Here is a 25,977-nt window from a genome sequence, read left to right as displayed (position 1 = left end):
TTTAGGCCCTCTCGGTCTTTTGGTTTTTTGTTGTTGGGTCTTTTCGCGGTAGTCTCGTTAGTTCCCTCAGTTTGCGAGTGTTTGGGGTTCATTTTGATCAAGTTTGCTTTTCATTTGAGCAAATCTGGTTAAGTCTAGGGTTTGTTTCGTCAATTTTAGGGTTTCTGCCTTTAGTCCTAGATTTTAAGGGTTTCTGTTAGGGTTTTGGAAAAACTGAACATGCGACTGGAATCAAGACCCTTCAAGGAACCTCCCAGTAAAATTTGAGTCAAAACGGAGCAACTTTCTATTTTTAGAAAGTTCCTATTTTTTAGGGATTTTGTTGAGTCCTGGAATGTCGTCATTTTGCCAAAAATCAAACTTACTTTTTTTAGTAATTTCTATTTTTAGTAAGTTTCTATTTATAGTAAGTCATTCTTGTGTTCTGTCTAGGGGTCTAACGTTGACACTTTAAAGGTTTCTATTTTTGGAAGGTTTGTTCTGACAAGACCACTCGAGCAAGGTGACAAAGATCAGGCATTTGCAACTATTTCTAATTCCAGAAAGTCAGAAAGCAGACAGAGAAAGCCAAAAGATGGTTGAGTGCTAGAAGCCCATTCCTGAAATGGAAAGCTCGGGAAATTTGTCAAAGTCTAGAAAAATCATCCCAAATTCTTACAAGTGCCAAAATCGAGGCATGGAGGATTCACAAAATTCACTGAATCCTCCACCAAGTCAAAATTCCACCCAAGATGAAGGACAGGCACCAAAATGAAGGAGGCATGGAGGATTCACAAAATTCACTGAATCCTACCAAGTCAAAATTCTGCCCAAGATGAAGGACAAGCGCTAGAGTGAAGGAGGCATGGAGGATTCACAAAATTCACTGAATCCTCCACCAAGTCAAAATTCCACCCAAGATGAAGGACAGGCGACAGAATGAAGGAGGCATGGAGGATTCACAAAATTCACTGAATCCTCCACCAAGTCAAAATTCTGCCCAAGATGAAGGATAGGTGGCAGAATGAAGGAGGCATGGAGGATTCACAAAATTCATTGAATCCTCCACCAAGTCAAAATTCCGCCCAAGATGAAGGACAGGCACCAGAATGGAGGCATGGAGGATTCACATAATTCACTGAATCCTCCACCAAGTCAAAATTCCCCCCAAGATGAAGGATGTGCCAAAATCAAGGGGGCATGGAGGATTCACAAATTCACTGAATCCTCCACCAATGCAAAATTCTGCCCTACTCTCCAGTTGGGTGCCAAAATCAAGAAGGCATGGAGTATTCACAAATTTCATTGAATCCTCCGCTAGTGCAAAATTCCGCCCAAGATGAAGGACAGGTGCCAAAATCAAGAAGGCATGGAGGATTCACAAATTTCATTGAATCCTCTGCTAGTGCAAAATTCCGCCCAAGATGAAGGATAGGTGCCAAAATCGAGAAGGCATGGAGGATTCACAAATTTCATTGAATCCTCCACCAGTGCAAAATTGCGCACAAGAAGAAGAAATTCCAAGAAAGTGAAAAAATTAACTAAGTGATGGAAATTCCTTCCTTCACAATAGAATTCTTGGAAAAGGTGAAAATTTGGCTAAGTGTTGGAAATTCTTTCCTTCACGACAAAATTCTTGAAAAAAATGAAAATTTGGCTAAGGCATGAAGAATTTCCTTCCTCGGGGGGTAAGGAACAAATTTCATTCCAAAGGAGAATTCCTTCACAACATGAATTCCACGCCGGGATGAATTGAAGGTAAAAAAAACAATTTCTAAGGCAAGGAAGGAATCAGGGATGAACTGAATAAGAAATTTCCCTCGAGATTTTTTTTGAAAAATCCATTCTCGGGCATCAAATCACATCCAAATTTCAAAATTTTCATAGATTTGGATTCGTAGGAGAATTCTCTCCCTCCTAGACTTGAAACCCTAATTTGTGGAAAATTCCTAAAAAATAGGAGATGGTGAAAAGTGATCGAAAACCTTCTCCGAGCAAGGAAAGTTGAAGAGACTTCAGGAAAATTCTTCTTGAATCGAATTTTCCCTCTCCAACAATTCCAGATGTGCAAGAGTAGATATACGACGGTGGGGTCCCACTTGCATGGCGACGATCTATTGAACACATGGCAGTAGAGTTGCGCATTCATTACCGGAATATTTGACCAAATGACGACCTAGTCATTGCATGTTGAATTTATGGCAGATTCCTTTTACATGCAACCGCCGCATGTGGAGATGATGGTGCATTTATGACATCATGGGCAATTTTTTGCATGAGGGTACATTCATTGCATAGTGGGCACCTTTTGAATGTAGTGGTTAATTTATGCTTTATGGGTGCCATTTTCGGCAGGATTGTAATTAATTGTATATGGGCTTTATGGGGTATTTATTGCCGATTCCCACCTTGTTGCATCCTGAGTGGAGAATCTTTTGTGTAAACCCTAATTAGGGTTTGCATGTTATCATAGCTTGAGGCCTATATAAAGGGGTGACCCCCCTCATTTGAAAAGGAGGGAGCTTTGTATGAAATTGTTGCGATAAGTTTTGAGATAATAACAGTGAAACATTGTTCTTTGATGGTGTCCACTTAAGTTATTTTTTTAAAGCTTGCATGGTTTCACCTTCCTCACTTAGATTAGAAATAGTAAAGTGCTTTGATTTCAATGGAGAATGTAATGGTGTTTGTTGAATTTCCATGGTTCATACTTTTTGCATCTTGTTGATTGTAAGTTGCAGTGTAAAGTTAGTCTGAGCCCCCTAAATTTGTGCAAAGTTTGATTGTGGATAGTCGTTTGGATTGTGCCGTTTTTGGGTATTCAAATGTACTTTCTCGATTTGAAAATCCTCTAGCATCCCCAGAAGATTGCACTGGTTCTTGCGGAGTTGTAGTTGATCTTGGCGAAGCAGAGCTTGGTTTATTTGGAATTTGTCCACTAGAGCACTATTCATTGTTATCACTACCCTTAGGAGTAGATTTAGATCCTTCTAAACCCTTTCCCTTTTACTTTCAGTTCATTTTAGTCCATTCGAAGCAACATCATCACAGAATTGTCATATCTGATGATGGAGTTCCAACCACAACAAAGAAGTGAAAGAATGATGCAAACGTAAGGCCCCTTGGATTACCAACTATCACATCAGCCAACTGAGTCACGTCCACGCATTGAAGGAACCTTGGAGTTGATTGTTTGAACTTCTTGCAATCTTAGCATGCAATCGCACTTTGATCAAGAGAGAGTGAAGTGACCGTTAGGCAACTTTATTTTGTGTTCGATGTAGTCATAAAAAACACGCCAACAGGATCTAGTTAGGATTAGAGTTCAATTAAAGTAAGGGTTGGGATATAATTAGGGTTAAAAGTTACGACTACTATTCAATTAGGGAAAGAGTTCAATTAGGATTAGGGTTTAATTATGATTAGGTTTAGAGTGCAATTAGGGTTAGGTTTAGGGTTCAATTAAGGCTAGGGCTTTATTAGGCTTAGGGTTAGAGTTTAATAAGGGTAAATGTTCACTTAGAGTTAGGGTTAGATTTCTATGATAAAGCTTGGGGTCAAGGTTGTGGTTGGGGTTCAAATATGACTAGGGTCAGGGTTAGTGTTAGGGTTCAAAGGAGTTTAGGATTCAGTAGCAGTCCAATTAGGGTTAGGGTTAGTGCTAGTGGTAGGGTTAAGGTTTAATTAGAGTAATGATTAAATTGGGTTTTAGGGTTATTTTTAGAGTTCAATTAAGGTTAGAGTTCAATTATGGTTAGGTGCAATTAGGGCTAGGGTTAGAGTTAGGATTCAGTTAGGGTCAAAGTCAAGTTGAAGATTAGTGTTTAATTACGGTTAGGGTGCAACCATTATCAGGGTTAGGGTAGGAGTTTAGTTAAAGGTAGTGTTTAATTAGGGTTATGGTTTGGATTCAATAAGGGTTAGGGTTAGGGTTCAACTTGGTTAGAGTTAGAGTTAGGATTTAAATAGTGTTAGGATCTAGGTTAGGGTTATAATTCAATTAGGGTTAGGGTTTAATTATGATTAGGGTTAGAGTTCAATTATGGTTAGTGCTCAATTAGAGATAGGGTTTGGGTTCAATAAGGGTTAGTGTTAGGGTTTAATTAGGGTTAAGGTCAAAGTTCAATAAGGGTTAAGGTCAAAGTTCAATGAGGGTCAAGGTTAGGGTTAGGGTTACAATTACAATTCAATTAGTTTAAGCTATTATGTTTAACAATATTAAATAATATTATATAATTACATAATATATAAAAAAAAAAAATTTGAGTTAGAGTTCAATTATGGTTTTTATATAACATTATTATTACTTATTTATATTTTACTTGTGAACATTTCTTTTTATCAAATAAATCACATATTAATATTTTTATAGTTATAATGGGAATTCAAATAATGTCTCACATGTTGTGGATATATATCTTTAATAATTTATATATAATACGTCATATCCTTCTCAAGATGTATTTTTTTAATCAATTTGTCACATATGTGTAATAGGAAATCTCTAGATACAAATTTTATGTGTTGTTTATTTTTTAAATGTTATATTTATTATCAAATATTTATATATTGACATGTAAATGACTATCAAATTTACACAAATAAGCTTGTTTGTTAAAGCCATCACACTCCAACTTCTTGTTGTACAAGGCCTCTCCACATTAATTACAAACTTGGAAATTAAAACAAGTATATTTAAATCTATCATTCTTAAAAATTTCTAAGTAAAAAAACAAACCTAAACCTAAGATATATATTTTATCAAACTCAAAATAGAAAATAAAGTCACCCTACTTATTGCCACTTGAAAATTGCATTGACTTGCTATAGTCTGAAATTTGGAGCAGCGAAGACCAATGACCATTAAGCTTTGTAGGAGCAAATGAAATTTTGTTTTGCACCTATTGATGATCTAAGTTGGTTATCTCCCAAGTGCCAAGGGTGTCAAACTTCAAAATATCACCATAAACCTATCTTTAGCCTAGGCAGGTAAGGACCAACGGTTGAGGCAAGTAAGACCTTCATTTCTTACTCTGTAAGGCCAAGGGCGGTTTTCTTTAAGTACTAGATTAATGATTGAAAGAGTGAACCATAGTTCGTAGACTCAGACTCAGAGAGTACTCAACAAATACTTGACAAGAACTCGGCAACTTAGAAGGCACTAAAAATTAAAATTTCTTAAAAATACATATTTTTTTTGCAAAATTCAATTACAAAATGTATTCAACTAAAAATTGACGTCTCAAAAGAGCAACTGCATGGATTTATAGCAAAAAAAGTGTGAAAAACACATTTTGGCCAGCATTTTACCCTCGCAGGCATTTGTACCCATGTTTTTCTTGCGCCCGTAACAAGTCGTGAGTTAAACTTGTAAAAATCGTGGAGCAAAAAAAAAAGAGTATTTGGCAACTCGGAGAGTGTTTGTAGAGTTTGCAAATTATGGATTGAAGACTTCCCTACAACAAACCTTACTTGCTGCATAGTGTATCTCAATATTGGTGTCACAATAGACCTATGTGCCAATTTTGGACATGTAGGGATGAGCACTTAATTAAACAAATAAGCTGCCATAGAACCATCTGAAAGTGTACTTTATGAAAATCCCTTATGTTATGCACATTCAGACATGAGAGTAAAACAAACAAGCTAAAGAAAATGAAAATGTTTAAATCGGTTGATTTTGAGTGTGTTGAGGACTTTGGTGGAGAGAAAACAAGCATCAGATTGATGCCTTCATCTAGTTGGGTAACACAGTTTCCAAATTTAAACAAAACATATAATAACAATTACTAAGATAATACATTAATCAATACATCACAAAAGACCAGGCTTTCTAGAATGCATAGGTAAGCTAGGCTCTACACATACATTAACAAAAACCATAGATGGCTGCAGACTATTAAATAAGTTTACTTAGTTATCCATAACATACTCACATTTCTTTTATTATGTCAAACAACACATTACAAAATCTTTGCAAATATCTTTTAGTCTTTTGGTTGACTAATTAGACACCACACATCCAAAAATGTAGAACATACAAATGGAGACTCCCAATCAATGTTGAATCTTCCATCAATCATCATTTCTATAATAGTTACATGTAGTATTGCATATTCGAGAGACACCTAGATCATTACATTACAAAAATATCACTATCCAAATCTGAAATTATGAACTCTCTGGTTCTTCCGCATGTGTTCTCTGCTATCTTCTCTCTAGACCTTAGAAAATCTTATCCTCCTCCCTCTCACAAAATGAAAATTGTTTGCCAATGTACCCCCTATAGAGAGACATCCAAGGTTGTTAGGAGGTCGTTGGGCCTGGGGCAACCCATACAGAGACCATATCCAAATAGCAAATGACATCTGTCCCTCTGCAAACTGATTTGATCATCAGGATGACATGCAAGAATATTCTTTGACTAGTGCCATACATGAGAATTAATGGGTTGTGCACTTGAAGCACAACATTGAAAACTATTGCCCACAAAACACCAAAAAACAAGCTTGGGAAGGGCGTCATGTTGACAGAGGAGAATTGCAAGCCATAAATGAAGTATGGGTGTTGTGAATCATTCACAAAATCTCACCAAATAGCAACTACCTCCTTCATCATAGCGTTGCAAAAGATGGATGCGCACTAATGGTATGGTAGTGCAATAAGTGGAGAATGTGCACCATTTAGGGTTTTAATCTGCTACTATTTGTAGCCCTAACTCTTTGTTGCATCCCTATAAGGTGTTGGGGTTTAAAACTACTGTGTAACAGAAAGAGGCATTAAAACTTTGAACACTGACCACCTTATCTTGTCAAGCATTTGGGCCACAAAAACCATTTTGCATTACAAATGGCAGACACTTGATAAATGAGTTGTCGGTGGTCGGGTAAATTGCATGCCAACGCCACTTGGAGCCTAGTCAACTGTTGGGCCTTGATCTTGATGCATACCTTCCACTTGCCATTGATCATCCTTACATGTACTTTATTGATTTTTTTGATTGTGTATCGAGGAAGGAGTTGGAACTAGGAACCCATTGGGGCTTGTAATGTTCCCAATCATTTTGAAAGTGCTGCAGCCTCTTCCTTTAACCTATTTCCTCTCCTCTACCTTAGCCAATATTGGGGTTTGGAATTAAGGAGAATCGATTGAAATGCAAGGGGGGGAAAACCAGAAACGAAAACACCATTAACACGATGACCTAGTTAAGGTTTCTCTAATGTTCCACGAGGACGCGTCTCCCCCCTAGGCCCACATCCCCCCGTCCTTGAAACTTACGCTCTTTGTCCCCCCGTCCCCAATGCCTGTGGAACATTGGGTTTCTCTGATTGGTTATCAATAATGGGCACTAAAGGAATAGAGCAGATCAACAGAGTAAAACAACACAAAATGAGACACAATAAAATGGGGTGCCAACAACACCGACGACTTATAAACATGTGTGAAATGAAGCAACAATCAACATCAACAATCATATAGTTCTGATCAAAGTCCTAAGGAAAAGAAAGGAGCACTGAACAATGGTAGAACCTACCTGTGATTGGGATCGAGCCTTCTCACGTGCAAGAGAGAGGAGAGTGAGGAAAAGCTAGGTAGCTTTCCATATTTGGTGAATTTGACATGCCAAGTCGATGTTTTGTCAGTTCACTCAAGTGCAGCCCAATCGAACATTGCTACTTTGTAGGTGTAGGATGTTGATATTTCTGAGTTCTGTTGGAACTGATATCCACTTTTAAATTAATGTTTAAGTAGTGAGACAAGAGGGAAAAGTTTAAACTTTTCTAATCACAGTTGATAATGACAATGCACCTATAATGTGCGATTCATAATTATCTGTGTATAAATTGTTAATTTTAACACTTTCAGATTGACATAACTTAGAATTTAAACTTAGTTTCTAATTAGTTTGTTTAACTGAAAGAAAATGACAATATAGAAATGAACAAATTGAGAGCAAGACACCGTTACCCTAGGAAAACCTCCTAGGAGGAAAAATCCAGCCAGAAAAGATCCTTAGATCTGATTATGGATTATAGTTATGTACTCATTACAACACTTATCTCATGTATTTGCAGGTTCAGATGTTGCTGTCCAAGAGGTATGAGGTGACTGCCTTCAACATTCACTTGCTGTCATATGCAGAATAGTTGCTGCTGCTCCCTTCTCCAGATTGAAGGCTTTTAAGGAATTTATTGTGTATGACCTTAAGATGACAGTCCTTCAATCAGTTCGCTTTGTATACATAAATGACTGTCCTTCAAGTACTTCGGTGGATATGTATGAGTGGTAGACCTTCAATAAGTTTGTTGTGCATACACTGAATGTTGCCAATGCCCTAAGATGAATTTCGCACCTCCTAATGGTGAATGGGGTTGCTGTACTTGTAGATGACTGAAGTTCGCACTTATGCAAGCATAAGGATTTTCGCATAAGATAAGGAAGCTTACTTGAGTTGGTGAAATAACAATGAATCTTAATCTTTATTTATATGTGGAACGAAACCCCTTAGCTAGGTCGGCTTCCCAAATAATTAACTTTTAATTATTTCCTTTTAATTGCCTTTATTTAATAGGGTCGGCCCTATTGGACAACACGTTGAGTGTTTGGGTAGATGTGTGGGTTGTAGCGTGAGAGATAGGGCCACGTTTGAGGGAAAAGGGGCCAGCCCCTTTTTGGGCGGAGTCCAATGTTGCCCAAGGCAATATGAATCCACCCTTCCCTAATTAATATCAACACTCCCTCTTAATTAGGGAGGAGAACATAACTATAATCTTCCATCTTGCACACAAGCAAGGAATGGAATTACATAATATAATCTTCCAGCTTGCACACAAGCATAGACTGGATCCACCTTACATTGCCCACAGAGGGTGGAGAGGATCTTTTCGACCATCTTACATTGCCTGCAGAGGATGGTCAACAATTACACTAATACCATCTTACATTGCCCGCAGAGGATGGTTCAACAATTACGCTTCTCCCTGAGAAGTTTTACAATACCATCTTACATTGCCCGTAGAGGATGGTTTAATTATACTTCTTCCTGAGAAGTTTACAATACTACCTTACATTGCCCGCAGAGGGTGGTTAACATTTACAATACCATCTTACATTGCCCGCAGAGGATGGTTAATAATTACACTTCTCCCTGAGAAGTTTACAATACCACCTTACATTGCCCGCAGAGGGTGGTTTGATACAACACAACGTATCACTGAGATTGAGACTCCTTCTCAATTAGGGTTTCATTTTCCATAATACCAAGTCTATCCCTGAAGTACACAAACTTCACTCTGGATAGAGGCTTGGTAAGAATATCTGCAACCTGCTCATCAGTGCTGACATACTTCAGTTGAATAGCTCCTCTTTGCACCATATCCTGAATGAAATGATAGTGGGTTTCCACATGTTTTGACCTGTCATGAAACACTGGATTGATGGACATTTTAATACAACTCTGGTTATCACAGTGAATAACTGTAGGATCCCAAGCCTGACCAAATAGCCCTGCAAGAAGCTTGCAAAGCCACACTGCTTCTCTAGAAGCTACACTTGCTGCAATATACTCAGCTTGAGTAGTACTCAATGCCACCGAGGATTGTTTTCTGCAAGCCCAAGAGATCATTGCGGATCCCAAGCTAAAACAAATACCGGAGGTGCTTTTCCTGTCTTTGACGCTTCCAGCCTAGTCTGCATCTGAATAACCTTCCAAGGTTATTGAAGTGTTAAGTGGATACTTTAGCCCAAAACCAACTGTGCCTCACAAGTATCTTAGAATGTGCTTGGCCGCAACAAGATGAACACGTTTGGGTATGCTCATAAACTGGCTGAGAGCATTCACAGCAAAACATATGTTTGGTCTAGTGTTAACAAGATACATCAGTGAACCAATCAACTGCTGGTACTCTGATGGATCTGCAAAATCAGAGTTAGCTGTAGAAACACTTAACTTCTTTAAGTTAGATTCCATAGGAGTAGACATGGGTTTACAATGCATCATTCTAAATCTTTTCAAAATGTCAATAGTATACTTTCCTTGACTTAGAAAAATTTCGTTAGATCTTTGCCATACTTCTAGACCTAGAAAATAATGCATTAGACCTAAGTCTTTCATTTCAAATTCTGAAGCTAGTTCTTTCTTGCATCTAATAATAAGTTCATCTTTACCAGTAAGGAATAGGTCATCCACATATAGAACTAGAATTAGTATTTCATCATTGGCTACCTTAAAGTATATGTTAGAGTCAGCATCATTTTTACAAAAACCTAGACTTAGCAAGTATTTATCAATTCTTTCATATCAAGCATGAGGAGCTTGTTTAAGGCCATACAGAGCTTTCTTCAGCCTGCACACATTAGTTAATTTATCCTGAATCTCATAACCCTCAGGTTGCTCAATATAGACTTCTTCCTCAATGACATCATTAAGGAAGACAGTCTTAACATCCATCTGATGTAGTTTCCAACCCCTAGCAGCAACAATAGCTATTAACGTTCTAATAGAAGTATATCTAGCAACAGGAGCAAATGTTTCTTCATAGTCTATGCCTTCCTTTTGAGAAAAACCACAAGCTACAAATCTAGCCTTATATTTTTCAATACTACCATCAACATTATGTTTAATTTTAAATAACCATTTAGAGGAAACAACAGATTTACCTTTGGGTCTGGGCACAATATCCCACACATCATTCTTGATGATTGACTGATACTCTTCATCCATAGCAAGCTTCCAGGCATGATGAATCAAGGCTTCTTCAACATTGCAAGGTTCGGTTTCGATGAGATTGCACATCAATGCAACATAGTTGGAGAATACTTGAGGTCTCTTAGTTTCACGGAAGGTGCCACTGGGAGCTGCAAATCTTTCGGCTTCTTGAATGGTGTTTCTTACCTAAAGAGGCCTCTTTTTGGTAACGACAATGTTGCTAGGAATATCAGTGGGATTCATGGGCTCTGGTGGATCATGATGATCATCTTGAGGAGGAGGATCAACAGGCTCCCTCTGAATCTCAGGGTTAGTATCAACATTCATATCTTGATTGTCATTAGCTTCATCGATAACACAAGAACCTTTTGATTTCTTAAAAGCAATATCTTCTTCAAATGTAACATCCCTACTTACCTCAACATACTTTTGACCTGGGATGTATATCCTGAATGCCTTGGAGGATTCATTGTAACCAACTAGCATGCCTTTCTTTCCGGAGGGTTCCAACTTGGTTTGCTTTTCTTTGGGCACATGAACATAAACAAGACTTCCAAAAATTCTGAGGTGACTGATGTCTGGTTTGGATCCTGTGAAGGCTTCTTCAGGGGTCATGTTCTTTAGAACACGGTGAGGGCATTTATTCTAGATATATACTGCTGTTTTGGAGGCCTCTTCCCATAGAGAGGTCTGCAAGTCTTGATCGTGAATCATAGCCTTTGCAGCCTCAATAATAGTCCTATTCTTTCTTTCAGCAACTCCATTTTGTTGAGGGTTGTATGGAACACAAAACTCCCTCTTAATTCCTGACTCAACACAAAAATCATAAAAGCTACCGGAGGTGTACTCACCTCCATTGTCAGATCTTGGACATTTAATTCTTTTACCCGAGGAGTTTTCAGTTAGTGCCTTAAACTCTTTAAATTTACTTAAGACTTCATCAGATTCTTTAGATTTCAAGAAGTAGATCTAGGTTTTCCTAGAGAAATCATCTATGAAGATCACGTAGTAAAGAAATCCACTAGGAGATGCTATAGCCATAGGACCACATAAATCAGAGTGAACAAGTTCTAGCTTGTCTTTAGCTCTATTTTCACTTTTATGAAAAGGATTTTTAACATTTTTGCCTATAGCACAACCCTTGCAAGAGTTATCATGAATTTGACTGAGTTTAGGCATACCTTTGACTAATTTTCCAAGAGTGGGAAGAGCTTGATAGTGCAAGTGTCCAAGTCTTCTATGCCATAGCTCACAGGATTCAGGAGCCTCATTAATGAGGGCTTGAATAGGGTTAGTAGAAAGCTTATAAAGACTATCATATCTATCACCGATTATACGAGCAGATTTAAAACTAGATTTCTTAGGCCAAGCAAGAACTTTTCCCTCATAAAATGCAATTTGATAACCTTTATCTTCTAGGGCAGAAATGGAAATTAGGTTTCTTTTAATTCCAGGAACAAACAAGATGTCACTAAGGTGCAGAGAGATGCCAGAGACTAAATTTAAAGAAGTAGAACCAGAACCTTTTACCGAATAACAAGCGTCATCACCAATTACCACATGAAGGCTAGTATCCTTTTCTACTAAGTCTGAAAGATGATCATAGTAGCCCGTGATGTGCCTAGAGGCACCACTATCAATCAGCCATGTATTACTATCTATAGGAATATTGCTAGACAAAGCAGAGATGAATAAGAAGTCATCATTTTGTTCTGAGACTTCATTTAGATTAGCTTCACTTTGGTTAGGGTTAAACTGACATTCTTTAGCATAGTGGCCAAGCTTGTCACATCTAAAACATTGAACACGAGAGGTATCTCTTGGTTTCTTCCAAGAGTGCTGGGAGCTAGAAGGTCTGAATTCCCTATTTCTTTTTGGATAGGGCTTCCTCCAATTTCCACCTTTCTTGCATTGGGCTGCAAGCATGTGTTGATCATCAATATGAGGACTTTTGGTTTGCCCTCTTGTGATGAGGCGAGACTCTTCTTGGATGCAATCATTCTTAAGGCGATCAAGGGTGGGTCACTCAGTTCTACCACTTATGGTTTGGATAAATGACTCCCATGAGTGTGGTAAGCCATTTAGGGCAATCATGACAAGGTCTTTATCTTCCATGTTATGACCAATTAAACCTAGTTGATTCTTTAGTTCATAAATTCTTATAAAGTAGGAAATAACATAATCTTCTTTTCCCATTTTGATATTAAGTAGTTGTTGTCTTAAAGTAATTGCCCTACTGAGATTGTTAATTTCATATGTACCTTGTAGGTGGCTGAAAATTCCCCTTGTAGTAGTAAATGATGCAATGGATGTGACTAGGTGGTCTTTGACTGAATCGATGATGATCTTCCTTGCTTTGACAGCATCCCTTTTGAATTGTTTAAGCCCAGCTGCATCTGTAGGTTCAGTTAGCTCTTTTGCTTCGATGAATTGAAAAAGATCTTCTTCCTCTAGAGCCAACTTGATTTGAACCTTCCATGCAGTGAAATTAAGATTTCCATCAAGCCTATCTTCAACTTTCAGCCCCATTGACCTAACCTGTAAATGAGACACCAATCTAGAAATAAAGGAGTACTGAATTCTGAAATCTGAAAGTTGATCTAGCCTATAGCTCTGATACCATGTTAATTTTAACACTTTTAGATTGACATAACTTAGAATTTAAACTTAGTTTCTAATTAGTTTGTTTAACTGAAAGAAAATGACAATATAGAAATTAACAAATTGAGAGCAAGACACATTTACCCTGGGAAAACCTCCTAGGAGGAAAAACCCAATCTGATTATGGATTATAGTTATGTACTCATTACAACACTTATCTCATGTATTTGCAGGTTCAGATGTTGCTGTCCAAGAGGTATGAGGTGACTGCCTTCAACATTCACTTGCTGTCATATGCAGAATAGCTGCTGCTGCTCCCTTCTCCAGATTGAAGGCTTTTAAGGAATTTGCTGTGTATGTCCTTAAGATGACAGTCCTTCAATCAGTTTGCTTTGTATACATAAATGACTGTCCTTCAAGTACTTCGGTGGATATGTATGAGTGGTAGACCTTCAATAAGTTTGTTGTGCATACACTGAATGTTGCCAATGCCCTAAGATGAATTTCGCACCTCCTAATGGTGAATGAGGTTGCTGTACTTGTAGATGACTGAAGTTCGCACTTATGCAAGCATAAGAATTTTCGCATAAGATAAGGAAGCTTACTTGACTTGGTGAAATAGCAATGAATCTTAATCTTTATTTATATGTGGAATGAAACCCCTTAGCTAGGTCGGCTTCCCAAATAATTAACTTTTAATTATTTCCTTTTAATTGCCTTTATTTAATAGGGTTGGCCCTATTGGACAGCATGTTGAGTGTTTGGGTAGATGTGTGGGTTGTAGCATGAGGGATAGGGCCACGTTTGAGGGAAAAGGGGCCAGCCCCTTTTTGGGCGGATTCCAATGTTGCCCAAGGCAATATGAATCCGCCCTTCCCTAATTAATATCAACATAAATCATATATGAATATGCACTTCTGAGTCAATGAATTTGAGATTTATAGCTATCATAAAAGTTCCCAATGGACCATTGATGTGTTAATTCAAATATACACTTTGACTGAGTGAAGTTGTTTGCTAGGACAGTAAGGGGATTTCACTTGCTTATGATGGCTGTTTTTCAATGATAAATTCAAAGGATTGTAAGTTCTAACTTCTTTGAATGAGCTGACTTACGTGATGCAACACAGCAAGGTTATCATAAGCATTCAAATGTGACATCTCATAAGAGAAGATCCTCAAGTATAAACAAATTGTTTGAGCCTGGAGGAATATTACATTTCGGGGTTACAGGCTGGGTTTGAATAATTCTCATCTTAGAAACTAGTTTAAAGTGGTAAATAATAAATTTGAAAACTCTACAATTCTGTCTTCTTACATATTGGAGATCCTCTTCTTCGCAATAGTCTTGTCAAAATGGGAATTAGAATAACTATTCACTACACATGGATGTCTTAATTAATGATTCTCAGACATGTATATTAAAACCCTCAAATGTTTCTTATCCTGGAATCATTTGGATCACTGTTTCTCAGTTATATTCTCTTCCCTTTTTCATAGTCCTAGGAGCATAGATTCACAACACATTGGGGATGACTTTGAACAGTTTTCAGAAGATAAATAACAATCTGGTTGTAGTCTTGCAAATACGATATATTGAAGGACCAAACATTAAATTCCCTCATGCAATCATGCTGGTCTTGATATGATTTTTATGTTCTTGAGATATCTCCATTTTCCTCCAATTTCTCTGGAAAGAAGAGTCTATGTTTTTGAGATAAGGTTACAATCTATATACCTCTCTCAGGAAAGATATCATATCAATTTTTTAAATCACAAATAGAATTCTTTATCCGCATCTTGTTACTTGCTTCCAAAGTTTCACTTGCATACAACTTTCATAATGCATCAAGAAACACAGAGCTTACGTTTTACTTTACCTGAAATATATATTTTCAAGCTGGGAAGTCAGAACCGAGTCTTGTCTTTTCTGCAATGAACTCTAATTTATGGCTGGCCCAGAATCATTGGATTTTTTTTGTTTCTTCAACTTTTTCTGGTAATCTATGAAGTTAGATTTGAGTCAAGGACTTGACAATGTGGCTGATAAGTGTGGTCCAATATTCTGTGCACAAACAGATCTACAATTCGAAACATTAGTGCAATTATAGTTGATCAGTGAGTTTGTTTCAACAGTAGCATAGTGCTTAGTGGGGGTACTGGGTGTGGGATATTCAGTTCTTATAACTATCCATTGATCCTCATAAATTTTATACACAATTTTCTTGGGAAACTTTTTCTTGAGTATCTATTGCTTCTGATGCCTGTGAAAGGCGACTTCTTTTGGAATATAATGTAGGGAACTTGCATATTGGCAGTTTGTGGGTATATCAGCAATGTTCACATGCAATGATTAATGGTGTTCTCTTGAAATGGACTTTGGGCTTAGCTCCCTCTAACAGTTGCTTGAGTCCAGATATAAGCATCATTAAAACTGGATAACTTACAGGAACTAAGTTGTATTCTAGATAAACACAATAAAATTACCTAGGTTAATATGTTCTTGCTCAGATAGTTGATCTTAGATTGCATGTATTTCTTCTCCTTGAAATCAGATATAGTAAGATATTAGTTGAACTACTGTTTAAGAACATTGAATTAGTCATTTGAAATGTGAATGCAGGTAAAATGGCCCGGTGGAAAACGATTTGAAGATAAGTTTGTGGAGACATTGCTGAAATATGGATACAAAGGAGAGTACATGTCAACTGATTGGTTAAAGCAACCTGTTTTTATTCAGTCATTTGCTCCAACTTCTCTTATTTATGCCTCAAATCTGACAGATTCTCCAAAGATATTTTTGATTGATGATGTCACAGTTCCTACACAGGACACTAACCAGGTATTCATCATTTATCCCTTGTTTTTCAAATTTTCTGGTTCAAAAGATTGTGTATAAGATTTACATAAATAAATTAACAAGACTCTGTTCACTGAGGTGGCAATTTTGTTCAAGAACATGAATAATTGATTTTGACATTCCTTCTTTCTTTCCAACAACATAGAAAGGAAAGCCTATGTATGCTTTCAATGCAAAAATATAATATACACATTAATCTATAGACTTCCTCATTATCTATACCACCATTTAGTACTGAAAGGCATGTTTACTCAAGCTAGCTTTGTTTAGAAGCAGTTTTGGTTTTGCCCGCAAATTATTGAAAAATAGAATGTGTAAGACTTAAATATACAAATCCATGTTGTGAGACTTAAACATACAAAGCCATGTTAGGGTTGAGTGGCTATGTGCAAGCGAACATTCCTAATGGATTTGCTAATAACCCTTTTTTTGGAATATGAGAATAAGGGGTGTTTAAAGAGTACTTGAATGAAGCTAGTCCATGGGTTAGCCAAGAGGTCAGAGAATTAGACTAGTCTCCAAGTACCAAGGTCGACATTGTCTATGAGGAGTCAAAGAAACCACCATCCTAAAGAGAAAATGGATATAAGATAAACACGAGCATCTCTCTTCACTCAAGGCAAGATTCACTATGTATCTTCATCTACCTGTGTGGAGATGGAAGATAACGTCGATGATTCTCTCTAGATGAAGAGGTTGGACACAACTAAACTTGGACAGTACACCAAGAGACTATCCATTTGCATTGAATCATATTCTAGAACAAGATAGTTTTCACCCTCTCAATATCTATCTAATTTGGATATTTTTAATCTTGGATCCCATGTATTAGACTCATAAAGAATGATGCGATTCATGTTATTGTTGAAGAGTCACATCTTTGTAGGGATATTCTACGAATATCTCTAAAAGCTCAAATATTCCGCAATAGAATGGGTGACACCCTCTACAAATTTATGATTGGGAACTATGCTTAAGCTTAAGAGGTGTACCAGTGATCGAAGCCCCATGTATGTATAAGATAATGTAAATTCTACAAGTTCCATTTCATAGGACAGTTAAAACTTGGAGAGAAGTTTGGGTGATATGGAATATCATGACCTCAACTTTACTATGTTTAAAATAAATTCCCAAAGCACAGAAAATCAGGCGACAGTATCAATTAACTTGGTGAACTCTTTGTAGAATGCATAAGGACCGATCCATTATAATAAAATACTGTATGGAAATCAAGTTACAATGTAACATCCTCTGCATTAGCAGTCAGCCAAAGCATTTCTTCAAACTTGTCTTTGTAAAACTTAATACCAGAGAGATCATCATCTGAAAGAGAACCAGTGAGAAAGGGTGCTCTTGTTTGGCTCAATATTACTCCTAAACTAATAGTAAATCTCTGGAAACTGGAAAGTCCTAGCTCAGCGCAAAACTATATTATAAAGATTCATAATAGCAACAATGAAGTTCTACAAGACCCTCATATCATGCAACTTTAGAATAAGCATTGAGTACAATATTGGAGGCCTTCCTAAAGTCCACATATCTGCTATTTGGCTGGAACTCATTTCTGAATCCTGTCTGCTCTTATGGTTTAAACTTCCATTGCTCTAGCTGCCCAAAAGTCTTCATGTCCAGTGCCTTGTATAAAGCTTGCCAAATTCTTGTAGTCATTCAAGAATGCTATATTATGGATTGAAAACTTAGGTGAATATTTTAAGTTCAAATTTTTTCTCATAGATTTTTATCTGAAATGCATTTCTAAAAATTTGTGGCAACTCAATATTACTTCATTATACAGAACTTCAAGTGTCAAGTCCACTCTTTTGGTATCAAACTCTTAAATATGCTTTAACTTTATGGTAAACACTGATCAATCTCATGGGATTTGCAGACATATTGGGAAATTACTTCAGACAGTTACCTTGAGTATATAAAAGAGTATGTTATTGGCATAGGGCCATGGAAGGACACCATAGTACCTACAGACAAATTAAACTACTTGACAACTCCAACAGACCTTGTTGCTAAAGCACATGCACATGATTTACAGGTATTCTTTTGAGACTTATGGGATCTTATGCGTGGGGAATATGCATTCATTTCTTCCCTTTTTGTTGACAAAATCATACAGAGATGAAGTTCAGAACCTTTTTTGAATTTCTCTTTAAAGCTGTTTTTTGGTTGCTTAATTTGTTTCATTCTTTAGACTTATTTTATTATTCTAATATTGATATTCCTGTACTGCATGTCTTGAATCCTTTCTATTTGTCTTCAAATTTGAATTTGTATGCACTGTGTTTTAGGTTCATACCTGTATCTCCTTTTTAGTTTTTATTTGTGAGTTTGAAATATACAGTGCCTGACTACCTTTTGTTGTTGATTAAAGTAATAAGGATAATTTCTCATAGCATCTTGAACATGATCATAATGCTAATGCTTTATTAATTGGTAATTTTGGTCTTTGTTCTCTTAATGCTCTTCCTCATAGATTTCATCTTTCTATTTATTTTGATGCTAAGTATTAAATAGAATATTTAGATGCAATCTTATTTGTGGACTTCCTTTTTGTATTCTTCTTGATGTGTTGTCTGATCAAAATTTCAATTTCATCACGATTTGCCTTTATGATTTTCTTTTCTAATTTTTTTTAAGTGTATAAAATATGATTCTAACTTTAGTTATGGTCTACCTTACCTTTTCAAGGGATCTGGGGAGACTAGCATAGTTGAATACTTAATATTAGCTATTTCAACTTAGTTCAATTGAACTTTGTGAGCTTAGATCAGTTTTGGCCAAACCCATTCCTATTCCAGTATATAGGAGGCCCCTTATTCATTTAAGGTTGAATTGGCAGATGGCAAAGATGGACAACATTGAGACACGTGTTCTTCACCATCTTTATTTGAGTATAAAGACGATAAACACCCTTTGGTAGTTTGAAAGATGTGAGATATGATATCTTGATTTATCCTTGAGCAACATGTTTTTATTTTTGAAGGGGAAAAAGAATGTGAACCTCTCAGTTGTCTATTCTTCATATATAAAAGTTCATTTTTTCCTAGTCATGTGCTCTCTATCCCCACTAGGCTGAGCTATTTGAAGGCATATGTTTCTCCATGTATGAAAATCATCTTGTAACAGTAACATCAAAATACATTTATCGTAATTGCATGAACCAATTACTGATATTAAGGCACAAAAATGAAATTCAAATATCCTCGTCATTTGATTACAGATTATGCATCACAAATACCATGTTGGATTAAATATAAAGTATCTTGGCCTCTTTAATTTTATGCCAGCAATGAAATGTGATTGAAGATTCATTTCACAACCAGCAACCATTTGGTGCCAAATATTTAGATAAAAATATAGATTTAATGAGACACATACAATGCTAATGCCACTTGGAAAGGTAGCTTATCACACATAACTACACATATCAAACAAAGTCTGCAAAACTTGAAGGAGGAGTTACATGGAAAATTGGTAATGGCACTTACCTTGGGAGGATAATAGGAATTTCTATCTATTGATTGCAACAACTTAGCTCTAGAATTGAAAAATGCATCTTCAGTCACAAAGCCTACTTAAAATAGCTAGCTATTGCTCTAATTTTGCATCAACCCTACCATAATGGACATTGACAACAAATGTCAAACTACAGAAATTATTTGGTCAACAAATTTTCCAATTAAGAGATATTCGTCAACACCAATGTGTTTGCAGATCACCCACCCTAGATTAAGTTCAATAGACACATGCAAACCCCAGGAAATGCACTACTACTTTTGAGTTTGAGGCTCTTCTTAAGCTTCCAACCCCAACCCTTCCCAAGAGAAATAGGGAACATTATGGAACAACCTTGATTGGCCTAAAATCAATTGCTTTCATCCAAAACAAGATCCTCATTCATGATCAACTAAGGAGTGGATGTTTTGCGATCTCTAGTGCCTTCCCCAAGTGCTCAAGCAAGTAAGAAACAACCACCCACTTTTTCTTGAATTCATCCTTTGCTGATAACATAGGCCAAGACTACGCTTCTTGTTAGTGCTATTAATCACACTTTTTGATGTGACAAAAAATGGAATAGTGCGTATAGTCTACTATTCTTTGAATTAGTAGGGGTAGCTCCCTTTGATTCAGAAGTTAAAAATATTTTCAAGTATGCTAGATAAACAAACTAAATTAAGACCTATCTTTTTGTTTCTTAGTCTAGATCACAAAGCATTTTCAATATATTTGCTATTAGAATATTTAATTATATTTTAGTCACCTATATTTAGTTCCTTGTTTAATGGTCATTTAGCTTTTTAGTTTTTAGCTCGTTAAGTGTAAACTATTGCTTCTTTATTAAAGACGCATAGTTAGCTTTTTATTTAATTAGCTTTTAAGCTTTATTTAGTATTTAGCTTTTTAATTGTTCACTTTAACGTTTTGTTCTTTTTATAGAACATCGTCTTGTAAACTCTATATATACGTTTGTATATCGTGTAATTAATCTATCCAGTTATTTTTCATGGTATCGAAGCATGAAAATTAAAAAATTTCGGATTTTTTTTTTTAAAATTTTGAAAGTTTTTTTTTTAAATCTCTTTTCTGGGCGTGCTAGGGTTTGAAGTTTTTTTTTGCAGGGTTTCGCAAGGAGATAGGTTTGGGAGTTTTGGGGGCACCAAATATTTTTTGGGCTCGTATTTTTCGAGCAACGCGAAAATTTTCGCGACTCTTTCTGGGCCCCTTCTGCGATTTTCGCGACTTGAAAATTTTTCTTCAAGCCTGCACCTATTGATATATACGGAATTTTACTAGGCGAAGATTGTTGGTGTTGGAAATAAGCCACACCCGGATTGACAATGGACTGGTCCAAGAGGGGCCAGTAGCTCAATGGTAGAGCACTCCAGCAGCGTATGGAAGGTCCTATGTTCAAGTCCTAGCTGGTCCATGTCTCAACATGGTATCAGAGCTAGGTCTAGGCTAGGAGCCCTAAGCACACGAGAGGTGTGGCTTAAGGGGGGGGTTGTTGGTGTTGGAAATAAGCCACACCCGGAGCGACGATGGACTGGTCCAAGAGGGCCAGTAGCTCAGTGGTAAGAGCATTCCAGCAGCATATGGAAGGTCCTAGGTTCGAGTCCTAGCTGGTCCATGTCTCAACAAAGATTTGATTTTACAGCATTGGTTTTTCTGTGTTTTATGCCTGCGATTTTTGGTCATTTTTTTCTTTTTGCGTGGCTAGGTTTTCTTTTCCGTGTGAAGGCCGACACGAATTTTCCAACGGCAGTGTGCATTTTTCAATCTGCACTAGATAAGAAGTTTTTGATGCAATTTTATCTACTACATAAAGTAAACTAACACAACTAAAGATGTTTCTTTTTTTCAATTGAAGTTAGATTGAAAACCATAAAATTCAACAAAGCAAAATTTAATGAACAAGCACAAGGATGTAAACATAATGTATGAAATAGGTACGAAGGATTGTGTACAGAGCCACAATACATTTTCCAATAAATTTAACAATACAAAACTCATTAAAGTTATTGACAATAGTTGATTTGCATTACAAACAATTGGAAGGACAATCACTTTGTGAACAACAAATTCAGTGATAAGAAGACTTGAAAATTACCTTTAAAATCTAAATGCAAAGGAACTTATTTATACTATTTACAAGAATTGTACTACAACAAATAAAAGAATTTAATTACTAGTTCTATCTGAAAAATTGATTGCTCAAATAATCGGATTATCTATTCAATGGTATACAACCATATATAAAGAGTTTACAAGACGACGTTCTAAATTAAGAACTAGTCGTTTAAATGAAAACTAAAAAGCTAAAAAGCTAAATAAAGTTGAAAAGCTTAAAACTAAAAAAGCATACTATGCGTTCCTATAAAAGAAGCAATAGTTGACTAATGACTAACTAAATGACCATTAATGGAACCACAAAAGAAGGTAACTGACTAAAAAGAATTAATTATTCTAATACCCTCCCTTAATGGTCACTGTATCAACTAAGTACCTGACAAAAGACACTGTAGGTCTTTTGATCATAAATGCAACACAAAGAACATGCGAATTACTGAAGCCTGAAACCATGATTTTGAGGAAAAATAAGCAAACCTTTTTGCTGAAGAGTACCGAGCACTGTTTGCTCCAGCAACTCCAAAACATACTGCAAGATACCATGGTTGCAGATGTTTGCCCTAGCAATGCAACCCAAAATTGACTGCAACAAAGCACCGATTTTTGAGGAAAAAAACTGTCAAACCCTGAGAACTTTCAGAATCACAAAATCCCACACAAACTTCGTGTATTATAGATGATTTTTGAGGAGAAAAAAAAACCAGCAAACAATTTTTGAAAGAAAAATCATGAAAACCTAGAAATCCCATGCAAATTTTGCAGATTCCAAATGATTATTTTTAAGGAAAAATTATAAACCTTGCAAACAACTTTTGAGGAAAAAAACGTGAAAACCAAGCAAACAATTTTTCAGGAAAAAATCGTGAAAACCCTAAGACCCATAGAACTAGAGGTCTGGCCTAAATCAATCTGATCAAGGCAATGATATTCAAATATTATTAACAAGCATTGTTTCCAGGTGTTGTTGCAACTATTGATCTTCTGACTGTGTTCCAACATAATGTTGGTCAAAGATGCCATCACAAAAACCGAGGTTGAATGTGGTCAACCTAGTCAAGGCACGAGACAGAAGAATTTGATTAAAAATCAGAATAGAAGCAACTGCACATAGAATCTGAAACCTTGGAGTGGAATTCGAGGCACGAATCCCAATGCACAAATTTCGAGGTTTGCTAAAAAGCCCAAAAATGAAAATTTCCTGCAAATTTGAACCTTGAATTTTTCTGGAAAAAAACAGAAAATAATAATTTGCAAAAAATAATATTGATTTTAAAAAAAAACTATTAAAAAAAAATTGCACAAATCTCGAGGTATCTTTCTGCAGAAAAAAATGGTATTTTTCTTGAAAAGAAAAAATAAGCTACAAAAAATACTGTGGTTTTTTATTTTAAGAAAAACCAGTAAAAAAAATAGGGCTTAACTCTAGGTCGGCGTGGCAGTGTAGAAAGAACACAAAGCACAAGCCGTTGATGAAAGCCACTATGGACAGAGACCCATCTCGTCGTGGAAAATGCCAATGCCGTTGCAAAAAAAAAACTTTGCCAAAAACATCCACGAAAGACGTAGAAAAATCGCGCGGAGAAACAGATAAAATCCGCCGAAAATCGCGAGCCTAAAAATTACAATTTGAGAAGAGAAAATCTCTGCTACCGCAAGTCAAAACGCAGGTTCTAAAAATGTCTGAAAAATTGCGAAAAATACTAGGCGTAGGTGGCACACACAGAGCTGCCAAAGAAGTCAGGGTCACACGGAAAATATTCATGCGTGGTGTATGAAGAATCGCTCGTAAAAATTGCGTGTGAAAACCCACCAAAAAAATCCACGTCGTGAAATTGAGATCGCGCGGGTAGAAATCCGTTTAGGACGGGAAGAAAACTTTTTCACTTCCAAAAAACGCTGCCAAAAAAATCGCGCGCCATCAGAAAAATCGCCGCCGCCAAAATCGCACAGGGCAAGAAAAAGAAGTAGCTGCGAATGAGAAAAGCTCAGCCAAACACTAGCACACAGAAAACGTGAATAGTGTAGACTCAGCTTGACCAAAAAAAAATATGCCAAAAACCCTTGAAATGGCAAACACGAAATCCGCCACTATAAAAAAAAACTCGAAATTGCCCACGAAATTTTCAGAAAACCCTTTGATTTCCAAAAAAAATAAATTTTGAACCAGACTTGCAAAAAAAACTTCTTGACCACGAACCCTAAAAAATTCGCCCAGAAAAGCTCGGAAGAGAGAACCCTTGCAGGCCACGAACTAGAAACAAATAGTCCAGAAACCCTAGGAAAATTCTTAAACAAGAATTCCCCAAAAAAAACTTTTGAAAAAATTTCACTAAAAAAATTCCATTAAGAAATAATTTTAGAATTATAAATTTCTCAAAAATTTTAAACCATGCTCTACGAGCTAAAACCCTCCCAAAATCCTGGGTCCTTCCGTGAGGGAATCAAACCTAGTCTCGCTTTGATACCATGAAAAATTGATTGCTCAAATAATCGGATTATCTATTCAATGATATACAACCGTATATAAAGAGTTTACAAGACAAGAGTTTACAAGACGACGTTCTAAATTAAGAATTAGTCGTTTAAATGAAAACTAAAAAGCTAAAAAGCTAAATAAGCTGAAAAGCTTAAAACTAAAAAAGCATACTATGCGTTCTTATAAAACAAGCAATAGTTGACTAATGACTAACTAAATGACCATTAATAGAACCACAAAAAAGGTAACTGTCTAAAAAGAATTAATTATTCTAATACTATCTTAGGAATTCCTTTACATAAATGCAAGCTTTATTGAAGAATATTCCTAGTCACTCAAAATGATTCTAAAACGTGCAATATATTTAGCTAAATTGATAGTTGAGTTTCTTACAAAATCAATAAATAATTATCCAAAGTTGATAATATATGAACGAGAGGAAATCTAAGAATGGATTTTCTTCAAAATAGGAATTTCTCAAAATAGATCTCCCTCAAATAGCTGACCAAGCTAAAATTAAGATGACAAAAAAAAAAAAGATGGCAAAAAAAAGTTACCCAATAAAGGATTACAAACATTGGGGACAGCTCCTGTTATGAATGTTAGATAAATAAAAAGAACACACAAAATGGAAGTAAAATATAAAAGTATGTTCTAAAGTTAGAATAATTTTATTAAAGCTTATGCTTGATAACTAATTAATCATTTCTATTTAATATTTTCTTTATCATCCTCTCTTGATGGTCAAATCTCTAACTACGCCAAGTTTCTCTTGAAATTTTACAAATTTGTATGAGCCAAAGTCCTAGTAAAAATCTTTGCAATTTGGTCCTCTATTGGACAATATTGGAATATGATAGATCCAACTTTAACTTGTTGCTTGATGAAGAGAAAATGTATTTCAATATGGTTGGTATGCTTGTGGAAGATTGGATTCTTGGAAAGTTTGAGCACCCCTTGACTATCACTAAAAAGGGTTGTAGGCTTTGTTTGCTACATCTTTATGTCTAAAAGCATCCTCTTGAACCAAATTGCCTCACATGCTCCTTTCTCTTCTGCTTGATATTTTATTTTAGTTGATGAAAGAGCTATTGCATGCTGTTTCCTATTGGACTATGTGATTGCACTTGTGTCAAGGTTGAATACATACCCAAAAGTGGATTTTCTATCATCCATAGAACTTCACCAATCTCAATCTGTAAATCCACAAAGCCTAGGGTCTTTGTGTTGTTGTATAGAATGCCAAAGTCAATCGTTCCTTTCACATATTTCAACACCGCCTTGGTTATAGTCCAATGCTCAATCTTTTGTGCTGCCATGAATTTGGAAATGAAATCCATAATGTAGCTTAAATTGGGTTTAGTAGTTGTAAGGTATATTAAGCTCCCAACTAGTTGCCTGTAAACTAATCCATTAATTGTTTTAGAATCACTCATCTGAAAGCTTCGATCCTTTCTCCATAGGTCTAGACAAAAATTTTAGTTTATCATTCTAAATTTGTCAAGCAATCTTTTGGCATTTTTGGTTTGTCAGACAAAAATGTTACTACCTATTCGTCAAACTTTTACATGTAGGCAAATTTAGGAGGCCTAGATTAGTCATGTCAAAAGTTTTGCTTATATTATATTTGATTTGTTTGATAACACATGCTTCACTCTTTGTAATAATGATGTTTTCTACATATATGATGTCTATCAATTTTGATTACTTTAG

The 25,977-nt window shown here is 36.1% G+C and overlaps 1 protein-coding gene and 1 non-coding gene across 2 annotated transcripts in view; both read left to right on the top strand.

The window, feature by feature from the left end:
- LOC131029352 (glycerophosphodiester phosphodiesterase GDPD6) overlaps positions 1-25,977 on the top strand; it is a 114,208-nt gene that overhangs the window by 46,028 nt on the left and 42,203 nt on the right. The window contains exons 6-7 of the mRNA XM_057959815.2: positions 15,912-16,130; positions 18,037-18,195. Coding sequence (XP_057815798.2) covers positions 15,912-16,130; positions 18,037-18,195 — 378 coding nt within the window. The remainder of the gene's footprint in view (positions 1-15,911; positions 16,131-18,036; positions 18,196-25,977) is intronic.
- On the top strand, positions 21,216-21,288 carry TRNAA-AGC (transfer RNA alanine (anticodon AGC)). The gene has a single exon. It is a non-coding gene; the product is annotated as a tRNA-Ala (tRNA).

The sequence above is a fragment of the Cryptomeria japonica genome, chromosome 10 (assembly GCF_030272615.1).
Source record: "Cryptomeria japonica chromosome 10, Sugi_1.0, whole genome shotgun sequence".
Classification (NCBI taxonomy): domain Eukaryota; kingdom Viridiplantae; phylum Streptophyta; class Pinopsida; order Cupressales; family Cupressaceae; genus Cryptomeria; species Cryptomeria japonica.
Note: the sequence above shows the minus strand (reverse complement) of the source record. Positions and strands in the feature narration are given on the sequence as shown.